Source organism: Argopecten irradians, chromosome 5 (genome assembly GCF_041381155.1).
Source record: "Argopecten irradians isolate NY chromosome 5, Ai_NY, whole genome shotgun sequence".
In the NCBI taxonomy this organism is placed as follows: Eukaryota; Metazoa; Mollusca; class Bivalvia; order Pectinida; family Pectinidae; genus Argopecten; species Argopecten irradians.
Genome location: NC_091138.1, coordinates 1,002,855 through 1,025,835, shown reverse-complemented (window position 1 = coordinate 1,025,835; position 22,981 = coordinate 1,002,855). Strand labels below are relative to the sequence as shown.

At 41.4% G+C, this 22,981-nt stretch overlaps 1 protein-coding gene across 1 annotated transcript in view; it reads left to right on the top strand.

Moving 5' to 3' along the window:
- Nucleotides 1-22,565, top strand: part of LOC138324188 (galactokinase-like) — a 28,991-nt gene extending 6,426 nt beyond the window's left edge. The window contains exons 2-8 of the mRNA XM_069269269.1: nucleotides 993-1,179; nucleotides 1,449-1,707; nucleotides 3,275-3,486; nucleotides 14,340-14,509; nucleotides 14,717-14,927; nucleotides 16,044-16,619; nucleotides 16,781-22,565. Of these exons, the coding sequence (XP_069125370.1) occupies nucleotides 993-1,179; nucleotides 1,449-1,707; nucleotides 3,275-3,486; nucleotides 14,340-14,509; nucleotides 14,717-14,788 (900 nt within the window). The 3' untranslated portion in view covers nucleotides 14,789-14,927; nucleotides 16,044-16,619; nucleotides 16,781-22,565. The remainder of the gene's footprint in view (nucleotides 1-992; nucleotides 1,180-1,448; nucleotides 1,708-3,274; nucleotides 3,487-14,339; nucleotides 14,510-14,716; nucleotides 14,928-16,043; nucleotides 16,620-16,780) is intronic.
- Nucleotides 22,566-22,981: the final 416 nt, after the last annotated feature.

The following is a 22,981-nucleotide window of genomic DNA, read 5'->3' as shown; positions in this document are numbered from 1 at the left end:
ATCGGATGTCAGTTGTCAGTAGTCAACATTATTATTCCCTTATCGGATGTCAGTTGTCAGTAGTCAACATTATTATTCCCTTATCGGATGTCACTTGTCAGTAGTCAACAATATTATTCCCTTATCGGATGTCACTTGTCAGTAGTCACATATATTATTCCCTTATCGGATGTCAGTTGTCAGTAGTCAAACATCATAATTCCCTTATCGGATGTCACTTGTCAGTAGTCAACATTATTATTCCCTTATCGGATGTCAGTTGTCAGTAGTCAACATTATTATTCCCTTATCGGATGTCAGTTGTCAGTAGTCAACATCCCTTATAATTCCCCCTTATCGGATGTCAGTTGTCAGTAGTCAACATTATTATTCCCTTATCGGATGTCAGTTGTCAGTAGTCAACATTATTATTCCCTTATTATCGGATGTCAGTTGTCAGTAGTCAACATTATAATTCCCTTATCGGATGTCACTTGTCAGTAGTCAACATCATAATTCCCTTATCGGATGTCACTTGTCAGTAGTCAATATTATTATTCCCTTATCGGATGTCAGTTGTCAGTAGTCAACATCATAATTCCCTTATTGGATGTCAGTTGTCAGTAGTCAACATTATTATTCCCTTATCGGATGTCAGTTGTCAGTAGTCAACATTATAATTCCCTTATCGGATGTCAGTTGTCAGTAGTCACATCATTTTCTAAATTTATTAAACCATGCATACAGACCAACCTCTCTAGAAAATATGTTTTTAAAAAACCCAAAGTTACCCCACCTAAACTCTTACCCCCACTCATATTAACCCTCACCACTTTTAACCCCCACCCTCCCCCCAACACAAACACACCACACACTTCCTCCCCCCTGAATCCAGGAACAATAAACATAATAATACATTGGAATACATTGTGTGTAGCATTACTTTGTCTAACATTTTTCACCTTACCTGGTATCCCTAATTTGATAATATGTTTAACTTATATATTTTCCAGGCCTTGCCTCAAGTCACTTTAGTGGTTGGTCGTAAGGTGGCTGGTGATGTTTGCCGCGTTGTGACCTTAGCGGAGGTCAATGAGACCGGTGAGGTGGAGTTTAACGTCCCTGCCCCAGAAACACCGTTACAACCAGGCTCACCTAAATGGGCTAACTATGTCAAGGGGGTTGTGGCCAACTTCAAAGGTAATTCACTAACATTTCTTTCTCATTTTTAAAAGATTAAAAAAGTAATGAATATTTTGCAGATGAGTGACAAAAATGATTAAGTTTTTGTTCTACTGTCTTATTTTAGGATTGACTTTGAAGTAAGAGAACAGTATTTAACCTCACAAAAGTATTAAGATATAGAAGTTACTTTTTTATTCTTACACTTTTAATGACATTGTAACATGGTATGTTGTAGTATCAAGTCAGCTGCTAATGGTGTTTCATATGAATGATTTCTCTAACAGGAGAGAAGGTTGCATTCAATGCAGTCATTATAACATCGGTGCCTATCGGGGGTGGAGTTTCCAGTTCAGCGTCCATAGAGGTGGCGACATACACCTTCTTAGAGGGTATAACCGGAACCTTTGGTCAGGTGGACAAGAAGGATAAGGCTCTGGCATGTCAGAAGGCCGAACACGAGTTTCCAGGGATGCCCTGTGGTATCATGGATCAGTTCATCTCTGTCATGGGGGAGAAGGATAATGCCCTCCTCATCGACTGCAGGTGAGAGGAAAAGATTACGACAGCGATGACGTTTGATGTCATGCTTGGGATATTGTTATCAGAGTTAAGGTAGCTCCATACTTTTGGGAAAACCCATGTCATTTTTTTCTAACAGGTCTTATTTTCTTGCATTTTTCATGTAGATTTCAAATCTATAAAGATAAATGGGTGTTCTCGAACTACTTTTTGAGATATTTGAGCTTGAAATATACCATCCATGCAAATTTGCTGACCGAAAATAGAAAAATTCATAAGATTATGTTTTCTGTATATTAGGGTGAATGTAGTCTCGATCCTGTTGATTTTTTGTCCTAAATTTCTTACGATAGAACAATATACAAAACTATTTTATTTTTACAAATGCTAACTAATTTTTGTTATTTCCCAGGACCGTTTCTATACGTAGTTATCATGTTTTGCCATATTTTCGCCCGTAAAAAATCAATGAATAGGCCAAAAAGGAAATGAAAACCCATGTCAATTTCACAATATTTGTATATGATATGCCCAAGGTAATATGTTTTTCAAATATCATATAAAAACACGGGGTCCTCGATCAAAATTTCACAATTTTGTAAGCTTGAAGTTTGTAACTCGCAACCCTACCCCCATTTCATCCAGTGCTAAGATGGGTTATATTTGACTATTTTTTGAAAATCATGCCGCAAAAAAACATTCCACATCAATTCATACGTTTTTGTGATATTATATCTGGTTTATGTCTGTTTGTTTTTATGATTTTCTCCAAATTGTGTGTTTAAAGGAAATCCGTATGCGATTTTTTTAGAATTCCGGAATTTCGGTCCGGCCGGGTCCCCTCTTATGATTTATAGCGACGAACGGCACTTCCGGTGTTTAAAAATCCATTCCCATTTACGACAGGGACGCAAAAACCTCAGAGATAGCATATAATTTTCACTTCACTGCTTTTATTTGATTTATTTGATAATTTTAAACATTCAATATTATATGTATATGTATTTTCACCTATTGAAAAAATATCCAAGTGTGATGTTGTGGCGTATCGGAAACCATTCTGGAATTCAAAACAACCTCCGCAACTTCCGGTATAGCGCCATATGAATTGGCGCGATTTTCAAAAGTATGGACCTACCTTAAGTCAATAGAAATATTGCAGAATGTCATATCTAAATTAATTTCAAATAAAATGAATTATCCAAAATGATCCATGGTGGAAACCATGGATTATCTCCCTTTTCAGTATCAGAAACTTGTTTTAGTGCATGCTTGTTGGTCTCTACTTTCTCATGAGAATAAAATCAGAAATAAATAATTTCATTCTTTGATGTTCTAACTTGAAATTAAACTATTATAATTATTATCATTTACCGATAATGTGATTGTTTCATATATATTAGGGTTGTCAACGGTTAACGGGTTACTCGGTCGGAAGTCTGATTTTAGTAAAATCCAACCGGTCTGACAACCCTTATATGTATACAATGTATGTACATGTAGTAAATATCACTTCACATTCTATAAGACTTAGTGTTATATGATAAATAGATTGATAAGACAGTTGAAAATAAATTGCTTGATTGTTAAGGTCGATCGAAAGTCGCCTGGTAGCTATGAAGGATCCTAATGTGGTTGTCCTGGTTACTAATTCTAACGTGAAACATGAGTTAACTGGGACGGAGTACCCCACCAGACGACGCCAGTGTGAACTTACTGCTAAAATGATCAACAAGAAAAGTCTACGAGAAGCTAACGAAGACGATCTGAAGGGTATGTCGTCCTACCAAGGTCACGGTCAAAGTACACCAGGTTGAATCTTATGGAAACACTGAGCAGTATGTTTCCAGGGTAACGGTCGGTGGTTTTTCTCCACACAGCCCTCCACCTCTAGGTCACCAGTTTGAATCCTTTAGTGAGGAGCAGTAGTTGCCAGGTAGTTCCATACTGACTGTTGGTCGGTGGTTTTTCTCCACACTGCCCTCCACCTCTAGGTCCACCAGTTTAGAATCCTTTATGAGAGCAGTAGTTGCCAGGTAGTTCCATACTGACTGCTGGTCGCAGTGTTTTTCTCCACACAGCCCTCCACCTCTAGGTCACCAGTTTGAATCCTTTTATGAGAAGCAGTATGTTGCAAGGTTCAGTTCCTTACTGACTTGCTGGATCGGGTGGTCTTTTCTCCACACAGCCCTCCACCTCTAGGTCACCTAGTTAGAATCCTATCTGAGAATCATGTAGTAGTTGCCAGGTTAGTTTTCCATACTGACTGCTGGCCTGGTGGTTTTTCTCCACACAGCCCTCCACCTCTAGGTCACCAGTTTGAATCCTATATGAGAGCAGTAGTTGCCAGGTAGTTCCATACTGAAGCTGGTCGGTGGTTTTTTTCTCCCACACAGCCACCTCCAGGTCACCAGTTTGAATCCTTTATGAGAGCAGTAGTTGCCAGGTAGTTCCATACTGACTGCTGGTCCGTGGTTTTTCTCCACACAGCCCTCCACCTCTAGGTCACCAGTTTGAATCCTATATGAGAGCAGTAGTTTGCCAGGTAGTTCCATACTGACTGCTGGTCGGTGGTTTTTCTCCACACAGCCCTCCACCTCTAGGTCACCAGTTTGAATCCTTTATGAGGGTTATAGTTGAGGTAGTCCTACTTGCTGGTCCCGTGGTTTTTCTCCACAACAGCCCTACCTCTAGGTCACCAGTGTGAATCCTTTACGAGAGCAGTAGTTGCACAAGCCCTTCACCTCTAGGTCACCAGTTTGAATCCTATATGAGAGCAGTAGTTGCCAGGTAGTTCCATACTGACTGCTGGTCGGTGTTTTTTCCCACACAGCCCTCCACCTCTAGACCAGTTTGAATCCTGAGTAGTTGCCAGGTAGTTCCATACTGACTGCTGGTCGGTGGTTTTTCTCCACACAGCCCTCCACCTCTAGGTCACCAGTTTGAATCCTATATGAGAGCAGTAGTTGCCAGGTACTTCCATACTGACTGCTGGTCCGTGGTTTTTCTCCACACAGCCCCTCCACCTCTAGGTCACCAGTTTGAATCCTTTACGAGAGCAGTAGTTGCCAGGTAGTTCCATTACTGACTTCTGGCCCTCTGGTTTTTCTCCACACAGCCCTCCACCTCTAGGTCACCAGTTTGAATCCTATATGAGAGCAGTAGTTGCCAGGTAGTTCCATACTGACTGCTGGTCGGTGGTTTTTCTCCACACAGCCCTCCACCTCTAGGTCACCAGTTTGAATCCTATATGAGAGCAGTAGTTGCCAGGTAGTTCCATACTGACTGCTGGTCGGTGGTTTTTCTCCACACAGCCCTCCACCTCTAGGTCACCAGTTTGAATCCTTTATGAGAGCAGTAGTTGCCAGGTAGTTCCATACTGACTGCTGGTCGGTGGTTTTTCTCCACACAGCCCTCCACCTCTAGGTCACCAGTTTGAATCCTATATGAGAGCAGTAGTTGCCAGGTAGTTCCATACTGACTGCTGGTCGGTGGTTTTTTCTCCACACAGCCCTCCACCTCTAGGTCACCAGTTTGAATCCTATATGAGAGCAGTAGTTGCCAGGTAGTTCCATACTGACTGCTGGTCGGTGGTTTTTCTCCACACAGCCCTCCACCTCTAGGTCACCAGTTTGAATCCTTTATGAGAGCAGTAGTTGCCAGGTAGTTCCATACTGACTGCTGGTCGGTGGTTTTTCTCCACACAGCCCTCCACCTCTAGGTCACCAGTTTGAATCCTTTATGAGAGCAGTAGTTGCCAGGTAGTTCCATACTGACTGCTGGTCCGTGGTTTTTCTCCACACAGCCCTCCACCTCTAGGTCACCAGTTTGAATCCTTTATGAGAGCAGTAGTTGCCAGGTAGTTCCATACTGACTGCTGGTCGGTGGTTTTTCTCCGCACAGCCCTCCACCTCTAGGTCACCAGTTCGAATCCTATATGAGAGCAGTAGTTGCCAGGTAGTTCCATACTGACTGCTGGTCGGTGGTTTTTTTCCACACAGCCCTCCACCTCTAGGTCACCAGTTTGAATCCTTTAAAAGAGCAGTAGTTGCCAGGTAGTTCCATACTGACTGCTGGTCGGTGATTTTTCTCCACACAGCCCTCCACCTCTAGGTCACCAGTTTGAATCCTATATGAGAGCAGTAGTTGCCAGGTAGTTCCATACTGACTGCTGGTCGGTGGTTTTTCTCCACACAGCCCTCCACCTCTAGGTCACCAGTTTGAATCCTTTACGAGAGCAGTAGTTGCCAGGTAGTTCCATACTGACTGCTGGTCGGTGGTTTTTCTCCACACAGCCCTCCACCTCTAGGTCACCAGTTTGAATCCTATATGAGAGCAGTAGTTGCCAGGTAGTTCCATACTGACTGCTGGTCGGTGGTTTTTCTCCACACAGCCCTCCACCTCTAGGTCACCAGTTTGAATCCTTTATGAGAGCAGTAGTTGCCAGGTAGTTCCATACTGACTGCTGGTCGGTGGTTTTTTAGCTCCACACAGCCCTCCACCTCTAGGTCACCAGTTTGAATCCTATATGAGAGCAGTAGTTGCCAGGTAGTTCCATACTGACTGCTGGTCGGTGGTTTTTCTCCACACAGCCCTCCACCTCTAGGTCACCAGTTTGAATCCTATATGAGAGCAGTAGTTGCCAGGTAGTTCCATACTGACTGCTGGTCGGTGGTTTTTCTCCACACAGCCCTCCACCTCTAGGTCACCAGTTTGAATCCTATATGAGAGCAGTAGTTGCCAGGTAGTTCCATACTGACTGCTGGTCGGTGGTTTTTCTCCACACAGCCCTCCACCTCTAGGTCACCAGTTTGAATCCTTTATGAGAGCAGTAGTTGCCAGGTAGTTCCATACTGACTGCTGGTCGGTGGTTTTTCTCCACACAGCCCTCCACCTCTAGGTCACCAGTTTGAATCCTATATGAGAGCAGTAGTTGCCAGGTAGTTCCATACTGACTGCTGGTCGGTGGTTTTTCTCCACACAGCCCTCCACCTCTAGGTCACCAGTTTGAATCCTATATGAGAGCAGTAGTTGCCAGGTAGTTCCATACTGACTGCTGGTCGGTGGTTTTTCTCCACACAGCCCTCCACCCTCTAGGTCACCAGTTTGAATCCTATGAGAGCAGTAGTTGCCAGGTAGTTCCATACTGACTGCTGGTCGGTGGTTTTTCTCCACACAGCCCTCCACCTCTAGGTCACCAGTTTGAATCCTATATGAGAGCAGTAGTTGCCAGGTAGTTCCATACTGACTGCTGGTCGGTGGTTTTTCTCCACACAGCCCTCCACCTCTAGGTCACCAGTTTGAATCCTATATGAGAGCAGTAGTTGCCAGGTAGTTCCATACTGACTGCTGGTCGGTGGTTTTTTCTCCACACAGCCCTCCACCTCTAGGTCACCAGTTTGAATCCTATATGAGAGCAGTAGTTGCCAGGTAGTTCCATACTGACTGCTGGTCGGTGGTTTTTCTCCACACAGCCCTCCACCTCTAGGTCACCAGTTTGAATCCTTTATGAGAGCAGTAGTTGCCAGGTAGTTCCATACTGACTGCTGGTCGGTGGTTTTTCTCCACACAGCCCTCCACCTCTAGGTCACCAGTTTGAATCCTTTATGAGAGCAGTAGTTGCCAGGTAGTTCCATACTGACTGCTGGTCGGTGGTTTTTCTCCACACAGCCCTCCACCTCTAGGTCACCAGTTTGAATCCTATATGAGAGCAGTAGTTGCCAGGTAGTTCCATACTGACTGCTGGTCAGTGGTTTTTCTCCACACAGCCCTCCATCTCTAGGTCACCAGTTTGAATCCTTTATGAGAGCAGTAGTTGCCAGGTAGTTCCATACTGACTGCTGGTCAGTGGTTTTTCTCCACACAGCCCTCCATCTCTAGGTCACCAGTTTGAATCCTATACGAGAGCAGTAGTTGCCAGGTAGTTCCATACTGACTGCTGGTCGGTGGTTTTTCTCCACACAGCCCTCCACCTCTAGGTCACCAGTTTGAATCCTATATGAGAGCAGTAGTTGCCAGGTAGTTCCATACTGACTGCTGGTCGGTGGTTTTTCTCCACACAGCCCTCCACCTCTAGGTCACCAGTTTGAATCCTTTATGAGAGCAGTAGTTGCCAGGTAGTTCCATACTGACTGCTGGTCGGTGGTTTTTCTCCACACAGCCCTCCACCTCTAGGTCACCAGTTCGAATCCTATATGAGAGCAGTAGTTGCCAGGTAGTTCCATACTGACTGCTGGTCGGTGGTTTTTCTCCACACAGCCCTCCACCTCTAGGTCACCAGTTTGAATCCTATATGAGAGCAGTAGTTGCCAGGTAGTTCCATACTGACTGCTGGTCGGTGGTTTTTCTCCACACAGCCCTCCACCTCTAGGTCACCAGTTTGAATCCTATATGAGAGCAGTAGTTGCCAGGTAGTTCCATACTGACTGCTGGTCGGTGGTTTTTTCTCCACACAGCCCTCCACCTCTAGGTCACCAGTTTGAATCCTTTATGAGAGCAGTAGTTGCCAGGTAGTTCCATACTGACTGCTGGTCGGTGGTTTTTCTCCACACAGCCCTCCACCTCTAGGTCACCAGTTTGAATCCTATATGAGAGCAGTAGTTGCCAGGTAGTTCCATACTGACTGCTGGTCGGTGGTTTTTCCTCTCCACACAGCCCTCCACCTCTAGGTCACCAGTTTGAATCCTATATGAGAGCAGTAGTTGCCAGGTAGTTCCATACTGACTGCTGGTCGGTGGTTTTTCTCCACACAGCCCTCCACCTCTAGGTCACCAGTTTGAATCCTATATGAGAGCAGTAGTTGCCAGGTAGTTCCATACTGACTGCTGGTCGGTGGTTTTTCTCCACACAGCCCTCCACCTCTAGGTCACCAGTTTGAATCCTATATGAGAGCAGTAGTTGCCAGGTAGTTCCATACTGACTGCTGGTCGGTGGTTTTTCTCCACACAGCCCTCCACCTCTAGGTCACCAGTTTGAATCCTATATGAGAGCAGTAGTTGCCAGGTAGTTCCATACTGACTGCTGGTCGGTGGTTTTTCTCCACACAGCCCTCCACCTCTAGGTCACCAGTTTGAATCCTATATGAGAGCAGTAGTTGCCAGGTAGTTCCATACTGACTGCTGGTCGGTGGTTTTTCTCCACACAGCCCTCCACCTCTAGGTCACCAGTTTGAATCCTTTATGAGAGCAGTAGTTGCCAGGTAGTTCCATACTGACTGCTGGTCGGTGGTTTTTCTCCACACAGCCCTCCACCTCTAGGTCACCAGTTTGAATCCTATATGAGAGCAGTAGTTGCCAGGTAGTTCCATACTGACTGCTGGTCGGTGGTTTTTCTCCACACAGCCCTCCACCTCTAGGTCACCAGTTTGAATCCTTTATGAGAGCAGTAGTTGCCAGGTAGTTCCATACTGACTGCTGGTCGGTGGTTTTTCTCCACACAGCCCTCCACCTCTAGGTCACCAGTTTGAATCCTTTATGAGAGCAGTAGTTGCCAGGTAGTTCCATACTGACTGCTGGTCGGTGGTTTTTCTCCACACAGCCCTCCACCTCTAGGTCACCAGTTTGAATCCTATATGAGAGCAGTAGTTGCCAGGTAGTTCCATACTGACTGCTGGTCGGTGGTTTTTCTCCACACAGCCCTCCACCTCTAGGTCACCAGTTTGAATCCTTTATGAGAGCAGTAGTTGCCAGGTAGTTCCATACTGACTGCTGGTCGTCGGTGGTTTTTCTCCACACAGCCCTCCACCTCTAGGTCACCAGTTTGAATCCTATATGAGAGCAGTAGTTGCCAGGTAGTTCCATACTGACTGCTGGTCGTGGTTTTTCTCCACACAGCCCTCCACCTCTAGGTCACCAGTTTGAATCCTATATGAGAGCAGTAGTTGCCAGGTAGTTCCATACTGACTGCTGGTCGGTGGTTTTTCTCCACACAGCCCTCCACCTCTAGGTCACCAGTTTGAATCCTTTATGAGAGCAGTAGTTGCCAGGTAGTTCCATACTGACTGCTGGTCGGTGGTTTTTCTCCACACAGCCCTCCACCTCTAGGTCACCAGTTTGAATCCTATATGAGAGCAGTAGTTGCCAGGTAGTTCCATACTGACTGCTGGTCGGTGGTTTTTCTCCACACAGCCCTCCACCTCTAGGTCACCAGTTTGAATCCTATATGAGAGCAGTAGTTGCCAGGTAGTTCCATACTGACTGCTGGTCGGTGGTTTTTCTCCACACAGCCCTCCACCTCTAGGTCACCAGTTTGAATCCTATATGAGAGCAGTAGTTGCCAGGTAGTTCCATACTGACTGCTGGTCGGTGGTTTTTCTCCACACAGCCCTCCACCTCTAGGTCACCAGTTTGAATCCTATATGAGAGCAGTAGTTGCCAGGTAGTTCCATACTGACTGCTGGTCGGTGGTTTTTCTCCACACAGCCCTCCACCTCTAGGTCACCAGTTTGAATCCTATATGAGAGCAGTAGTTGCCAGGTAGTTCCATACTGACTGCTGGTCGGTGGTTTTTCTCCACACAGCCCTCCACCTCTAGGTCACCAGTTTGAATCCTATATGAGAGCAGTAGTTTGCCAGGTAGTTCCATACTGACTGCTGGTCGGTGGTTTTTCTCCACACAGCCCTCCACCTCTAGGTCACCAGTTTGAATCCTATATGAGAGCAGTAGTTGCCAGGTAGTTCCATACTGACTGCTGGTCAGTGGTTTTTCTCCACACAGCCCTCCATCTCTAGGTCACCAGTTTGAATCCTTTACGAGAGCAGTAGTTGCCAGGTAGTTCCTTACTGACTGCTGGTCGGTGGTTTTTCTCCACACAGCCCTCCACCTCTAGGTCACCAGTTCGAATCCTATATGAGAGCAGTAGTTGCCAGGTAGTTCCATACTGACTGCTGGTCGGTGGTTTTTCTCCACACAGCCCTCCACCTCTAGGTCACCAGTTTGAATCCTATATGAGAGCAGTAGTTGCCAGGTAGTTCCATACTGACTGCTGGTCGGTGGTTTTTCTCCACACAGCCCTCCACCTCTAGGTCACCAGTTTGAATCCTATATGAGAGCAGTAGTTGCCAGGTAGTTCCATACTGACTGCTGGTCGGTGGTTTTTCTCCACACAGCCCTCCACCTCTAGGTCACCAGTTTGAATCCTATATGAGAGCAGTAGTTGCCAGGTAGTTCCATACTGACTGCTGGTCGGTGGTTTTTCTCCACACAGCCCTCCACCTCTAGGTCACCAGTTTGAATCCTATATGAGAGCAGTAGTTGCCAGGTAGTTCCATACTGACTGCTGGTCGGTGGTTTTTCTCCACACAGCCCTCCACCTCTAGGTCACCAGTTTGAATCCTTATGAGAGCAGTAGTTGCCAGGTAGTTCCATACTGACTGCTGGTCGGTGGTTTTTCTCCACACAGCCCTCCACCTCTAGGTCACCAGTTTGAATCCTATATGAGAGCAGTAGTTGCCAGGTAGTTCCATACTGACTGCTGGTCGGTGGTTTTTCTCCACACAGCCCTCCACCTCTAGGTCACCAGTTTGAATCCTTTACGAGAGCAGTAGTTGCCAGGTAGTTCCATACTGACTGCTGGTCGGTGGTTTTTCTCCACACAGCCCTCCACCTCTAGGTCACCAGTTTGAATCCTTTATGAGAGCAGTAGTTGCCAGGTATTTCCATACTGACTGCTGGTCGGTGGTTTTTCTCCACACAGCCCTCCACCTCTAGGTCACCAGTTTGAATCCTTTATGAGAGCAGTAGTTGCCAGGTAGTTCCATACTGACTGCTGGTCGGTGGTTTTTCTCCACACAGCCCTCCACCTCTAGGTCACCAGTTTGAATCCTTTATGAGAGCAGTAGTTGCCAGGTAGTTCCATACTGACTGCTGGTCGGTGGTTTTTCTCCACACAGCCCTCCACCTCTAGGTCACCAGTTTGAATCCTATACGAGAGCAGTAGTTGCCAGGTAGTTCCATACTGACTGCTGGTCGGTGGTTTTTCTCCACACAGCCCTCCACCTCTAGGTCACCAGTTTGAATCCTTTATGAGAGCAGTAGTTGCCAGGTAGTTCCATACTGACTGCTGGTCGGTGGTTTTTCTCCACACAGCCCTCCACCTCTAGGTCACCAGTTTGAATCCTATATGAGAGCAGTAGTTGCCAGGTAGTTCCATACTGACTGCTGGTCGGTGGTTTTTTCTCCACACAGCCCTCCACCTCTAGGTCACCAGTTTGAATCCTATATGAGAGCAGTAGTTGCCAGGTAGTTCCATACTGACTGCTGGTCGGTGGTTTTTTTCTCCACACAGCCCTCCACCTCTAGGTCACCAGTTTGAATCCTATATGAGAGCAGTAGTTGCCAGGTAGTTCCATACTGACTGCTGGTCGGTGGTTTTTCTCCACACAGCCCTCCACCTCTAGGTCACCAGTTTGAATCCTATATGAGAGCAGTAGTTGCCAGGTAGTTCCATACTGACTGCTGGTCGGTGGTTTTTCTCCACACAGCCCTCCACCTCTAGGTCACCAGTTTGAATCCTATATGAGAGCAGTAGTTGCCAGGTAGTTCCATACTGACTGCTGGTCGGTGGTTTTTCTCCACACAGCCCTCCACCTCTAGGTCACCAGTTTGAATCCTTTACGAGAGCAGTAGTTGCCAGGTAGTTCCATACTGACTGCTGGTCGGTGGTTTTTCTCCACACAGCCCTCCACCTCTAGGTCACCAGTTTGAATCCTATATGAGAGCAGTAGTTGCCAGGTAGTTCCATACTGACTGCTGGTCGGTGGTTTTTCTCCACACAGCCCTCCACCTCTAGGTCACCAGTTTGAATCCTATATGAGAGCAGTAGTTGCCAGGTAGTTCCATACTGACTGCTGGTCGGTGGTTTTTCTCCACACAGCCCTCCACCTCTAGGTCACCAGTTTGAATCCTATATGAGAGCAGTAGTTGCCAGGTAGTTCCATACTGACTGCTGGTCGGTGGTTTTTCTCCACACAGCCCTCCACCTCTAGGTCACCAGTTTGAATCCTATATGAGAGCAGTAGTTGCCAGGTAGTTCCATACTGACTGCTGGTCGGTGGTTTTTCTCCACACAGCCCTCCACCTCTAGGTCACCAGTTTGAATCCTATATGAGAGCAGTAGTTGCCAGGTAGTTCCATACTGACTGCTGGTCGGTGGTTTTTCTCCACACAGCCCTCCACCTCTAGGTCACCAGTTTGAATCCTTTATGAGAGCAGTAGTTGCCAGGTAGTTCCATACTGACTGCTGGTCGGTGGTTTTTCTCCACACAGCCCTCCACCTCTAGGTCACCAGTTTGAATCCTATATGAGAGCAGTAGTTGCCAGGTAGTTCCATACTGACTGCTGGTCGGTGGTTTTTCTCCACACAGCCCTCCACCTCTAGGTCACCAGTTTGAATCCTATATGAGAGCAGTAGTTGCCAGGTAGTTCCATACTGACTGCTGGTCGGTGGTTTTTCTCCACACAGCCCTCCACCTCTAGGTCACCAGTTTGAATCCTTTATGAGAGCAGTAGTTGCCAGGTAGTTCCATACTGACTGCTGGTCAGTGGTTTTTCTCCACACAGCCCTCCATCTCTAGGTCACCAGTTTGAATCCTTTACGAGAGCAGTAGTTGCCAGGTAGTTCCTTACTGACTGCTGGTCGGTGGTTTTTCTCCACACAGCCCTCCACCTCTAGGTCACCAGTTTGAATCCTTTATGAGAGCAGTAGTTGCCAGGTAGTTCCTTACTGACTGCTGGTCCGTGGTTTTTCTCCAGCTTTTATCAGCCATCTTAACCTGACATATGTCCTTAAATGACCTTGGGTATTAATGGCTAGTAGGACGTTAACCAAACATTTACAGTCTTGCAGCAGTTGAATGTATGTTGTCATATCTTGTCATTAGTGTAACCATAGGCATTGGTCCTAAACATTTTTCTCTCTATTTATATGTAGTACAGTGTCCAGGTCTATCACTTGGCCGGCCATATAACACTACCCAATTTTAGAAAAAGTATCATTTTTAACAAACCGTATAAGATGTGACAATGGGAATACTCTGAACTGACAGCCACATAATTTATCTTTAATTTGGTATATGATACAATATAAATCATGCCGTATAAATGTCACTAGGTATCCGGAAACAACGGAAAACAGCCAGATTTCAACTGGTCGGACACTGTGATGTCCTCCGATAACATGCCAAGTCTCTAATGGGTAGTTCAAAAACCACTGTATGTCAGCACTTCAGCTTCATATGAATGAAAGTAAGGTAGAAAGCAAACGTACCAGTATGTTACTGTATATCTATATACCATCCATTTGCTCAATACAGCCCTTTGAAATTTTCGATTGAAAAATTTGTGTCTCTAGCCCCCATATTAGTATGTGTGTGTAGTACATTTGTTTGATTATATGCCTATGATGTAACTGTACAAGCTAGCATATACACAGATAATGTGGTGATACAGGGATTGGTTTCTTTGAATAAAACAGTTATATACTTTCTTATCTTAATTATGCAGGTGAAAATTATGACGTTAAAAGGTTAAATAATAAGACACATGCTGTGTGTCATGGGTTTAATTAGCGTAACCCAGATTTAATATTATAAATGCAATGCAACTTTTTGAATTAGTGACTTAATTATATTTAATGAGTATGTGGCTCTGATGTCATTATTGTAGGGATGATTATGAGGTGTCGTGTCCAGAACTTGACCAACTTGTGAAAGCAGCATTAGAGGTAGATGGAGTGTACGGGTCAAGAATGACCGGTGGAGGATTTGGAGGATGTACTGTGACCTTGGTGAAGAAGAGTGAGGTTGAGAAGGTCATGGAACATGTACAGGTACAGTTTATCTGATGTTGGTGATAAAAGTAGAGTGTACGGTGTATGACAGTAACCATTTCATAACCTATCTATAGAATATTATTCTGGATCTATTCACTGGAAATTGATGTCCCTGGTAAGTGAGATGTATTCGTTATATTACAGATTTGTCCTAGTTAAGTAGGTAATGCTTATCATCATACTTTGATTTTCTCTCCTCCACAGAAAAGCTACACGGGGAAGGCCACATTCTATGTATGTGCCGCAGCAGAAGGGGCGCGACTGATCTCTATATGATGTGTCCACTTCCATGAGGATGTTCCTGGTCATACCAAGTGCTACAAACATTCATTGAAATCTTACATAGTCTTATAGTTATTGTATCAGGTATATAGGGAATTGTTTGTACTGTATTAACAGTATCAAGAACAATTAGGTATATGGGGAATTGTTTGTATATTAGGTTATGGGAATTGTTTGTACGATATTTAAGTATCAAGAACAATCAGGTATATAGGGAATTGTTTGTACGATATTAAGTATCAAAACAATCAGGTATATAGGGAATTGTTTGTACGATATTTAAGTATCAAGATCAATTAGGTATATAGGGAATTGTTTGTACGATATTTAAGTATCAAGATCAATTAGGTATATGGGGAATTGTTTGTACGATATTTAAGTAAAAGAACAATAGGTATATGGGGAATGTTTGTACGATATTTAGTATCAAGAACAATTAGGTATATGGGGAATTGTTTGTACGATATTTAAGTATCAAGAACAATAGTATTGGGAATTGTTTGCGTATCAAGAACAATTAGGTATATGGGGAATTGTTTGTACGATATTTAAGTATCAAGACAATTAGGTATATGGGAATTGTTTGTACGATATTTAAGTATCAAGAACAATTAGGTATATGGGGAATTGTTTGTACGATATTTAAGTATCAAGAACATTAGGTATAAATGAAATATTTAAGTATAAGAATTAGGTATATGGGGAATTGTTTGTACGATATTTAAGTATCAAGAAATTAGGTATATGGGGAATTGTTTACGATATTAAGTATCAGACATAGGTATTAAGTACATATAGTCAAGAACAATTAGGTATATGGGGAATTGTTTGTACGATATTTAAGTATCAAGAACAATAGTATATGGGAATTGTTGTACGAATTTATGTTGTTTGTACGATATTTAAGTATCAAGAACAATTAGGTATATGGGGAATTGTTTGTACATATTTAAGTATCAAGAACAATAGGTATATGGGGAATTGTTTGTACGATATTTAAGTATCAAGAACAATAGGTATATGGGGAATTGTTGTACGTATAGTATCAAGAACAATAGGTATATGGGGAATTGTTTGTACGATATTTAAGTATCAAGAACAATAGGTATATGGGAATTGTTTGTACGATATTAACAGTATCAAGAACAATCAGGTATATGGGGAATTGTTTGTACGATATTTAAGTATCAAGAACAATTAGGTATATGGGGAATTGTTTGTACGATATTTAAGTATCAAGAACAATTAGGTATATGGGGAATTGTTTGTACGATATTTAAGTATCAAGAACAATCAGGTATATGGGGAATTGTTTGTACGATATTTAAGTATCAAGAACAATTAGGTATATGGGGAATTGTTTGTACGATATTTAAGTATCAAGAACAATCAGGTATATGGGGAATTGTTTGTACGATATTTAAGTATCAAGAACAATCAGGTATATGGGGAATTGTTTGTACGATATTTAAGTATCAAGAACAATCAGGTATATGGGGAATTGTTTGTACGATATTTAAGTATCAAGAACAATCAGGTATATGGGGAATTGTTTGTACGATATTTAAGTATCAAGAACAATTAGGTATATGGGGAATTGTTTGTACGATATTTAAGTATCAAGAACAATCAGGTATATGGGGAATTGTTTGTACGATATTAAAGTATCAAGAACAATTAGGTATATGGGGAATTGTTTGTACGATATTTAAGTATCAAGAACAATTAGGTATATGGGGAATTGTTTGTACGATATTTAAGTATCAAGAACAATTAGGTATATGGGGAATTGTTTGTACGATATTTAAGTATCAAGAACAATCAGGTATATGGGAATTGTTTGTAGATATTAAGTATCAAGAACAATCAGGTATATGGGGAATTGTTTGTACGATATTTAAGTATCAAGTATCGATATTTAAGTATCAAGAACAATCAGGTATATGGGGAATTGTTTGTACGATATTAACGTATCAAGAACAATAGGTATATGGGGAATTGTTTGTACGATATTTAAGTATCAAGATCAATTATGTATATTGGGAATTGTTTGTACGATATTTAAGTATCAAGATCAATAAGGTATATTGGGAATTGTTTGTACGATATTTAAGTATCAAGAACAATCAGGTATATGGGGAATTGTTTGTACGATATTTAAGTATCAAGAACAATTAGGTATATGGGGAATTGTTTGTACGATATTTAAGTATCAAGAACAATTAGGTATATGGGGAATTATTTGTACGATATTTAAGTATGAAGAACAATCAGGTATATGGGGAATTGTTTGTACGGTATTCACAGTATGAAGAACAATCAGGTATATGGGGAATTGTGTGTACGGTATTCACAGTATCAAGGACAAAGAAAAACTGCCCTGACAAACCAATGAAAGCTATGGACGGATATTTTTAACCAAAGAAAATGAAACAATAATTTGTAGATTATAAACCATTAGAAATTCATTTGGATCTGAGTCAATCAAATTCAGAGTTCCTATAAAAATAATAAGGTTGTATGTGGTTTATGCACATTGGTACTGTGAATACAGTATTGTATTTGTATATGCAAGGTATTTATTGTATGGAATGGGACAAAGTACTAAAAGTCATACCTCAAAATACTGGTTATACATTACAAATAGAATCACTTAAAGATCAACACTGTGCCTTAACTTCAATTGGTTTATATCGTAAAATGCAATTGTACAAATATGCAGTCTAAGCTTTGTTATTTTTCCATACCCAAAGAGAGACAGACCTTGATTGGCTTATTTACATATAAAAATGTAAGATTTTTTGAGACTGTTTATAGTGCCCAGATAACTATCAAATAGATTACTTTTGATCTATAAGAGCCCTATAAGTGAACCACTAAATATTTAATGTGATACCCCACATAAATAATGTTTATCTGTCTATGACTTTTTACCTGAATCTCACTAAACGAATCTCCTTTCTAGTCTTTGATACTTCACATGTTTACTAGTCTGTATATTTTCCTGTATAGAGCAGATTTGTTTCGTCACGACTGTTTTTGTGTAGATCGTCAACCTCTTGGTTGTGGAGCCTGTCTAAATATGGACCTTTAATTTGTGACCTGTCTAGTTTAGATATTTGCCTTGTAGGTACTGCACTCGTATCGGGATCAAACACCTTGTTATAGCCAACTGTTATTATAACAAGTTTTATCTGCAAGTCTGGTAATAAATAATCACACTATGTGGAGTTCACTCTATTATACTGATTCAGATTCTTTATTTTGTCTAAGTTAACTATAACTAACAAATACATATACACAATAATACATAATAAGACATAATATTATACTGGATCCTAAGTACTTGTCGGGACACAATTATAAATAAGGAAAGTCTGTTTTAATTGTTCATATTTACAATGTATATTATTGTCAGAAAACATTTCTTTTGTTGGAAATTATGCAAGTCTATATTAATTTTCATTATTGTTCTATATTATTGTCAGAAAACATTTCATTTCATTGAAAATTATTTAATTTACACTGTGGAACAAAATAATGATAGGCAGCGAATTGATGTTAGGAAGAATGATCTGTCATTCTCTAGAAACAACGATATGTAGTTATATACTTGCCTAATGTGTATTCCTAAGAAAACAACGATATAATGATAAGTATTTCCTTATGTATAGTCTAAATTAAGCGACGATATGCCATGTAAATAGGCTAGTAGACTGGTCAGAAATTCCTACCTCATCAGGCTGTTACGGATCATCAATGTGTTCAGATACACAAGGGCCGTGGCACTATAAAACTATTCTCAAACAGATGTATTACTCAACTATAGAATTTACATAGACTTGAGTAAGAAATCTGAGAAAGTTTTATGGTGCCGGGCCCTGGTGTTGTGATTGTTCTGTCTTTGACCATGACGGCCAGGACTCGGTTGTAGTGATGTGTTGTGGATCTTGCATACTTTTCAGTATTTGTATATACATTTTAGAGGTAATCATATTTTATGGATTTTGCTGTGGTACCAAATTTAACATTATACAGTTCACTTAGGATGACACTTTAGGTTGCTAAAAGAAATTAAAACTTGTTGTAAAGAGGAAGAACAAACATCAATACTATGTAGATTTTAAAATGTAACAAGCAGTGATAATTTTCATACAGAGCGCTCCAGTATTTGTAAAGCGAAATCAGTAATTATTACCAATACAGGAGCCTGTGACAAGTCCATTTCTGTAGTACAATTACCAGGTATATATAGACACAGGAGCCTGTGTCAAATTCATTGTTTTAGTACAGTTAAGTGGTATATATAGACACAGGAGCATGTGACAAATCCATTGTTGTAGTACAGTGATCAGGTGTATATATATATATAGACAGGAGCCTGTGACAAATTCATTGCTGTAGTACAGTTACCAGGTAAATATAGACACAGGAGCATGTGACAAATCCATTGTTGTAGTACAGTTACCAGGTATATATAGACACAGGAGCCTGTGACAAATCCATAGTTGTAGTACAGTTACCAGGTATATATAGACACAGGAGCCTGTGACAAATCCATTGTTGTAGTACAGTGATCAGGTGTATATATATATATAGACAGGAGCCTGTGACAAATCCATTGCTGTAGTACAGTTACCAGGTAAATATAGACACAGGAGCTTGTGACAAATCCATTGTTGTAGTACAGTGATCAGGTATATATATAGACACAGGAGCTTGTGACAAATCCATTGTTGTAGTACAGTTACCAGGTAAATATAGACACAGGAGCCTGTGACAAATCCATTGCTGTAGTACAGTTACCAGGTAAATATAGACACAGGAGCTTGTGACAAATCTATAGTTGTAGTACAGTGATCAGGTAGGTATATAGACACAGGAGCTTGTGACAAATCCATTGTTGTAGTACAGTTACCAGGTAAATATAGACACAGGAGCTTGTGACAAATCCATTGTTGTAGTACAGTTACCAGGTATATATAGACACAGGAGCATGTGACAAATCTATAGTTGTAGTACAGTGATCAGGTAGGTATATAGACACAGGAGCTTGTGACAAATCCATTGTTGTAGTACAGTGATCAGGTATATATATAGACACAGGAGCCTGTGACAAATTCATTGTTGTAGTACAGTGATCAGGTATATATAGACACAGGAGCCTGTGACAAATCCATAGTTGTAGTACAGTGATCAGGTTTATAGACCATAGGTTGGGAAATGGTGTAACAAGTACAATAAATGCTATCAAACAATGATCAAAGACCAAACTTGTCTTCTCCTGTTGTCTGTAGACATGGATTGTGACTTCTGGCATTAAAGTTCAATAAATGTATTGTGTGTGGTTCCATCGGTTACCATCTGTAGTATGGTTGTCGTCATGGTTTGTGATTATCATGATGTTTGTGTACAGATATTTGGTTTGTTTGTAGACCTATGGGTACAGATATTTGGTTTGTTTGTAGACCTATGGGTACAGATATTTGGTTTGTTTGTAGACCTATGGGTACAGATATTTGGTTTGTTTGTAGACCTATGGGTACAGATATTTGGTTTGTTTGTAGACCTATGGGTACAGATATTTGGTTTGTTTGTAGACCTATGGGTACAGATATTTGGTTTGTTTGTAGACCTATGGGTACAGATATTTGGTTTGTTTGTAGACCTATGGGTACAGATATTTGGTTTGTTTGTAGACCTATGGGTACAGATATTTGGTTTGTTTGTAGACCTATGGGTACAGATATTTGGTTTGTTTGTAGACCTATGGGTACAGATATTTGGTTTGTTTGTAGACCTATGGGTACAGATATTTGGTTTGTTTGTAGACCTATGGGTACAGATATTTGGTTTGTTTGTAGACCTATGGGTACAGATATTTGGTTTGTTTGTAGACCTATGGGTACAGATATTTGGTTTGTTTGTAGAACTAACTTGTATAGAACATGCCTTTTACACACTAGTATTGTCATACAGATAGCTGTGACCTTTAGGGACATCCTTTTTCACATCTCATGTTAAAGTATCATGGGTAATTTATAGGTGTAAATTATTGCGTTGCACAAATTCATCAAAACCAATAATAATTTATTTATATTTATCTAAACTGCAATTGTAAATCTTGCACATATTTATATTTTGTTTTTGGTGATGAATATTGAAGAGATTGTTCCTGTTGAGATTTACCCAGAAACTTATTATTTTAATGTTCATGATGAATTTGCCAAACTGATGTAATTACACTTTAGACATGTAGTGCTTTATCATTCACATTACCTGGCCCATGTTTTACTGAACTTACTTCAGAAATTTCTTACATATATATTACTAATAATATAAGCACCTGGTAATTCATCTTTTATTAATAGAAACATTAAATCTACATTTGTAGCTCACCTGGCTCAAAGGGCCAGTGAGCTTATGTCGTGGTGTGGCGTCCGTCGTCCATCTGTCAACATTTCCTGTAAATCACTACTAGTCATTGAGTTCTGCATGGATTGTAACCAAATTTGGCCAGAAACATCCTTGGGGGAAGGGGAACAGATATTGTACAAATTTTCCTCTGACCCCCAGGGGCAGGAGGGGCAGGGCCCAATATGGGAAATTGAGGCAAATCATTTGAATTGCTACATGTCATAGAGTTCTGCATTGATTATAACAAAACTTTACCAGAAACATTCTTCGGGGAATGGGAACAGAGTTTTTATATATTTTGGCTCTGACCCCCTGGGGGCAGGAGAAGCGGGCCCCAATAGGGGAAATTGATGCAAATCATTTAAATCGCTACTAGTCATAAAGTTCTGCATGGATTCTAACCAGATTTGGCAAGAAACATCCTGTTGGAAAGGAGAATAGAGTTTGTATTAATTTTGGCTCTGACCCACCAAGGGCAGGAGGGGTGGGGCCCCAATAGGGGAAACAGAGGTAAATCCTTTAAATCGCTACTAGTCATAGAGTAGATATGATAGGACCAGTATTTGGCCTTAATTTTTCAGGCCGAAAAATATTAACTCTGATCCACATCGATTTCACATCAATAAATACTCTCATACTTGCCATTCATCAAAACGTAACTTTTTATAACCATGTACACGATGTGCTCCAACTATGACGTCATCAAATTGATGATTTTCCTCTTCTCGCCAAATTTTGCTAGAAATTATCATCTTCAAGTTAGAAAAGGCTTGAAATGGATTTGGCCGCCACCTTGGAGCAACTTTATATTTTGCATGGATATGTGTAAATACACGATACACAACGTGTGAAAATCTCTTTCTGCTCCACGAAGGCGGCCACATTTATTTGTAGAGAAAACCACTCAAAAAGTATGATTTTTCAAGGATTTTTGTGAAAAATGGCGGGAAACTGCATGTTGATGATGTCATAGTGAACATAATTGGCACTTGCGGGATATTTTCGGGATGTAATGTGTTAGCAAATGTATTCAACTGTGATATGGCAAAATATGTTCTTTACTGGAGAATTAATTTTGGGGTCATATTTGAGTCCTAACATACCTTCTCCTTTGGCCAGAAACATCCTTATTTCCCCTTAAAAAAGAACCTGTATTCAGAACATTACTTGGCATTACAAACCAGGTGAGCAATACAGGCCCTCCGGGACTCTTGTTTTGGAGAATATTGTGAGATGGGTTGAAATAAATCTGAGATATCCTACCAATGTATATTGTTGGTAGAATTATGAATCATAATTGTTTAGAATTTCACTCCATTTACATAATAATATATATTAAACTCCTGTATCACTACCTAACTTTGTTGATTTATAGATTTATGTATAGACCTGGTATGTCCATGTACCTTGGTCAGGTGATTTATAGATTTATGTATAGACCTGGTATGTCCATGTACCTTGGTCAGGTGATTTATAGATTTATGTATAGACCTGGTATGTCCATGTACCTTGGTCAGGTGATTTATAGATTTATGTATAGACCTGGTATGTCCATGTACCTTGGTCAGGTCAAGCATGCTTACCTTATAGATGGTAACCTAATAGCCCGACCATTTGTACAGTTTTGAATTCCCACCCAATAAGGATGCTACCATTGCCTAATGAGTGCTATCACATGCTTAGTTTCAGAGAAGAAGCAGTTTATATGACAAGAGATCCCAGAGGGATCTTGGTGCCCACCAAAGAATGATCTATGTCTGTCAATGGAAA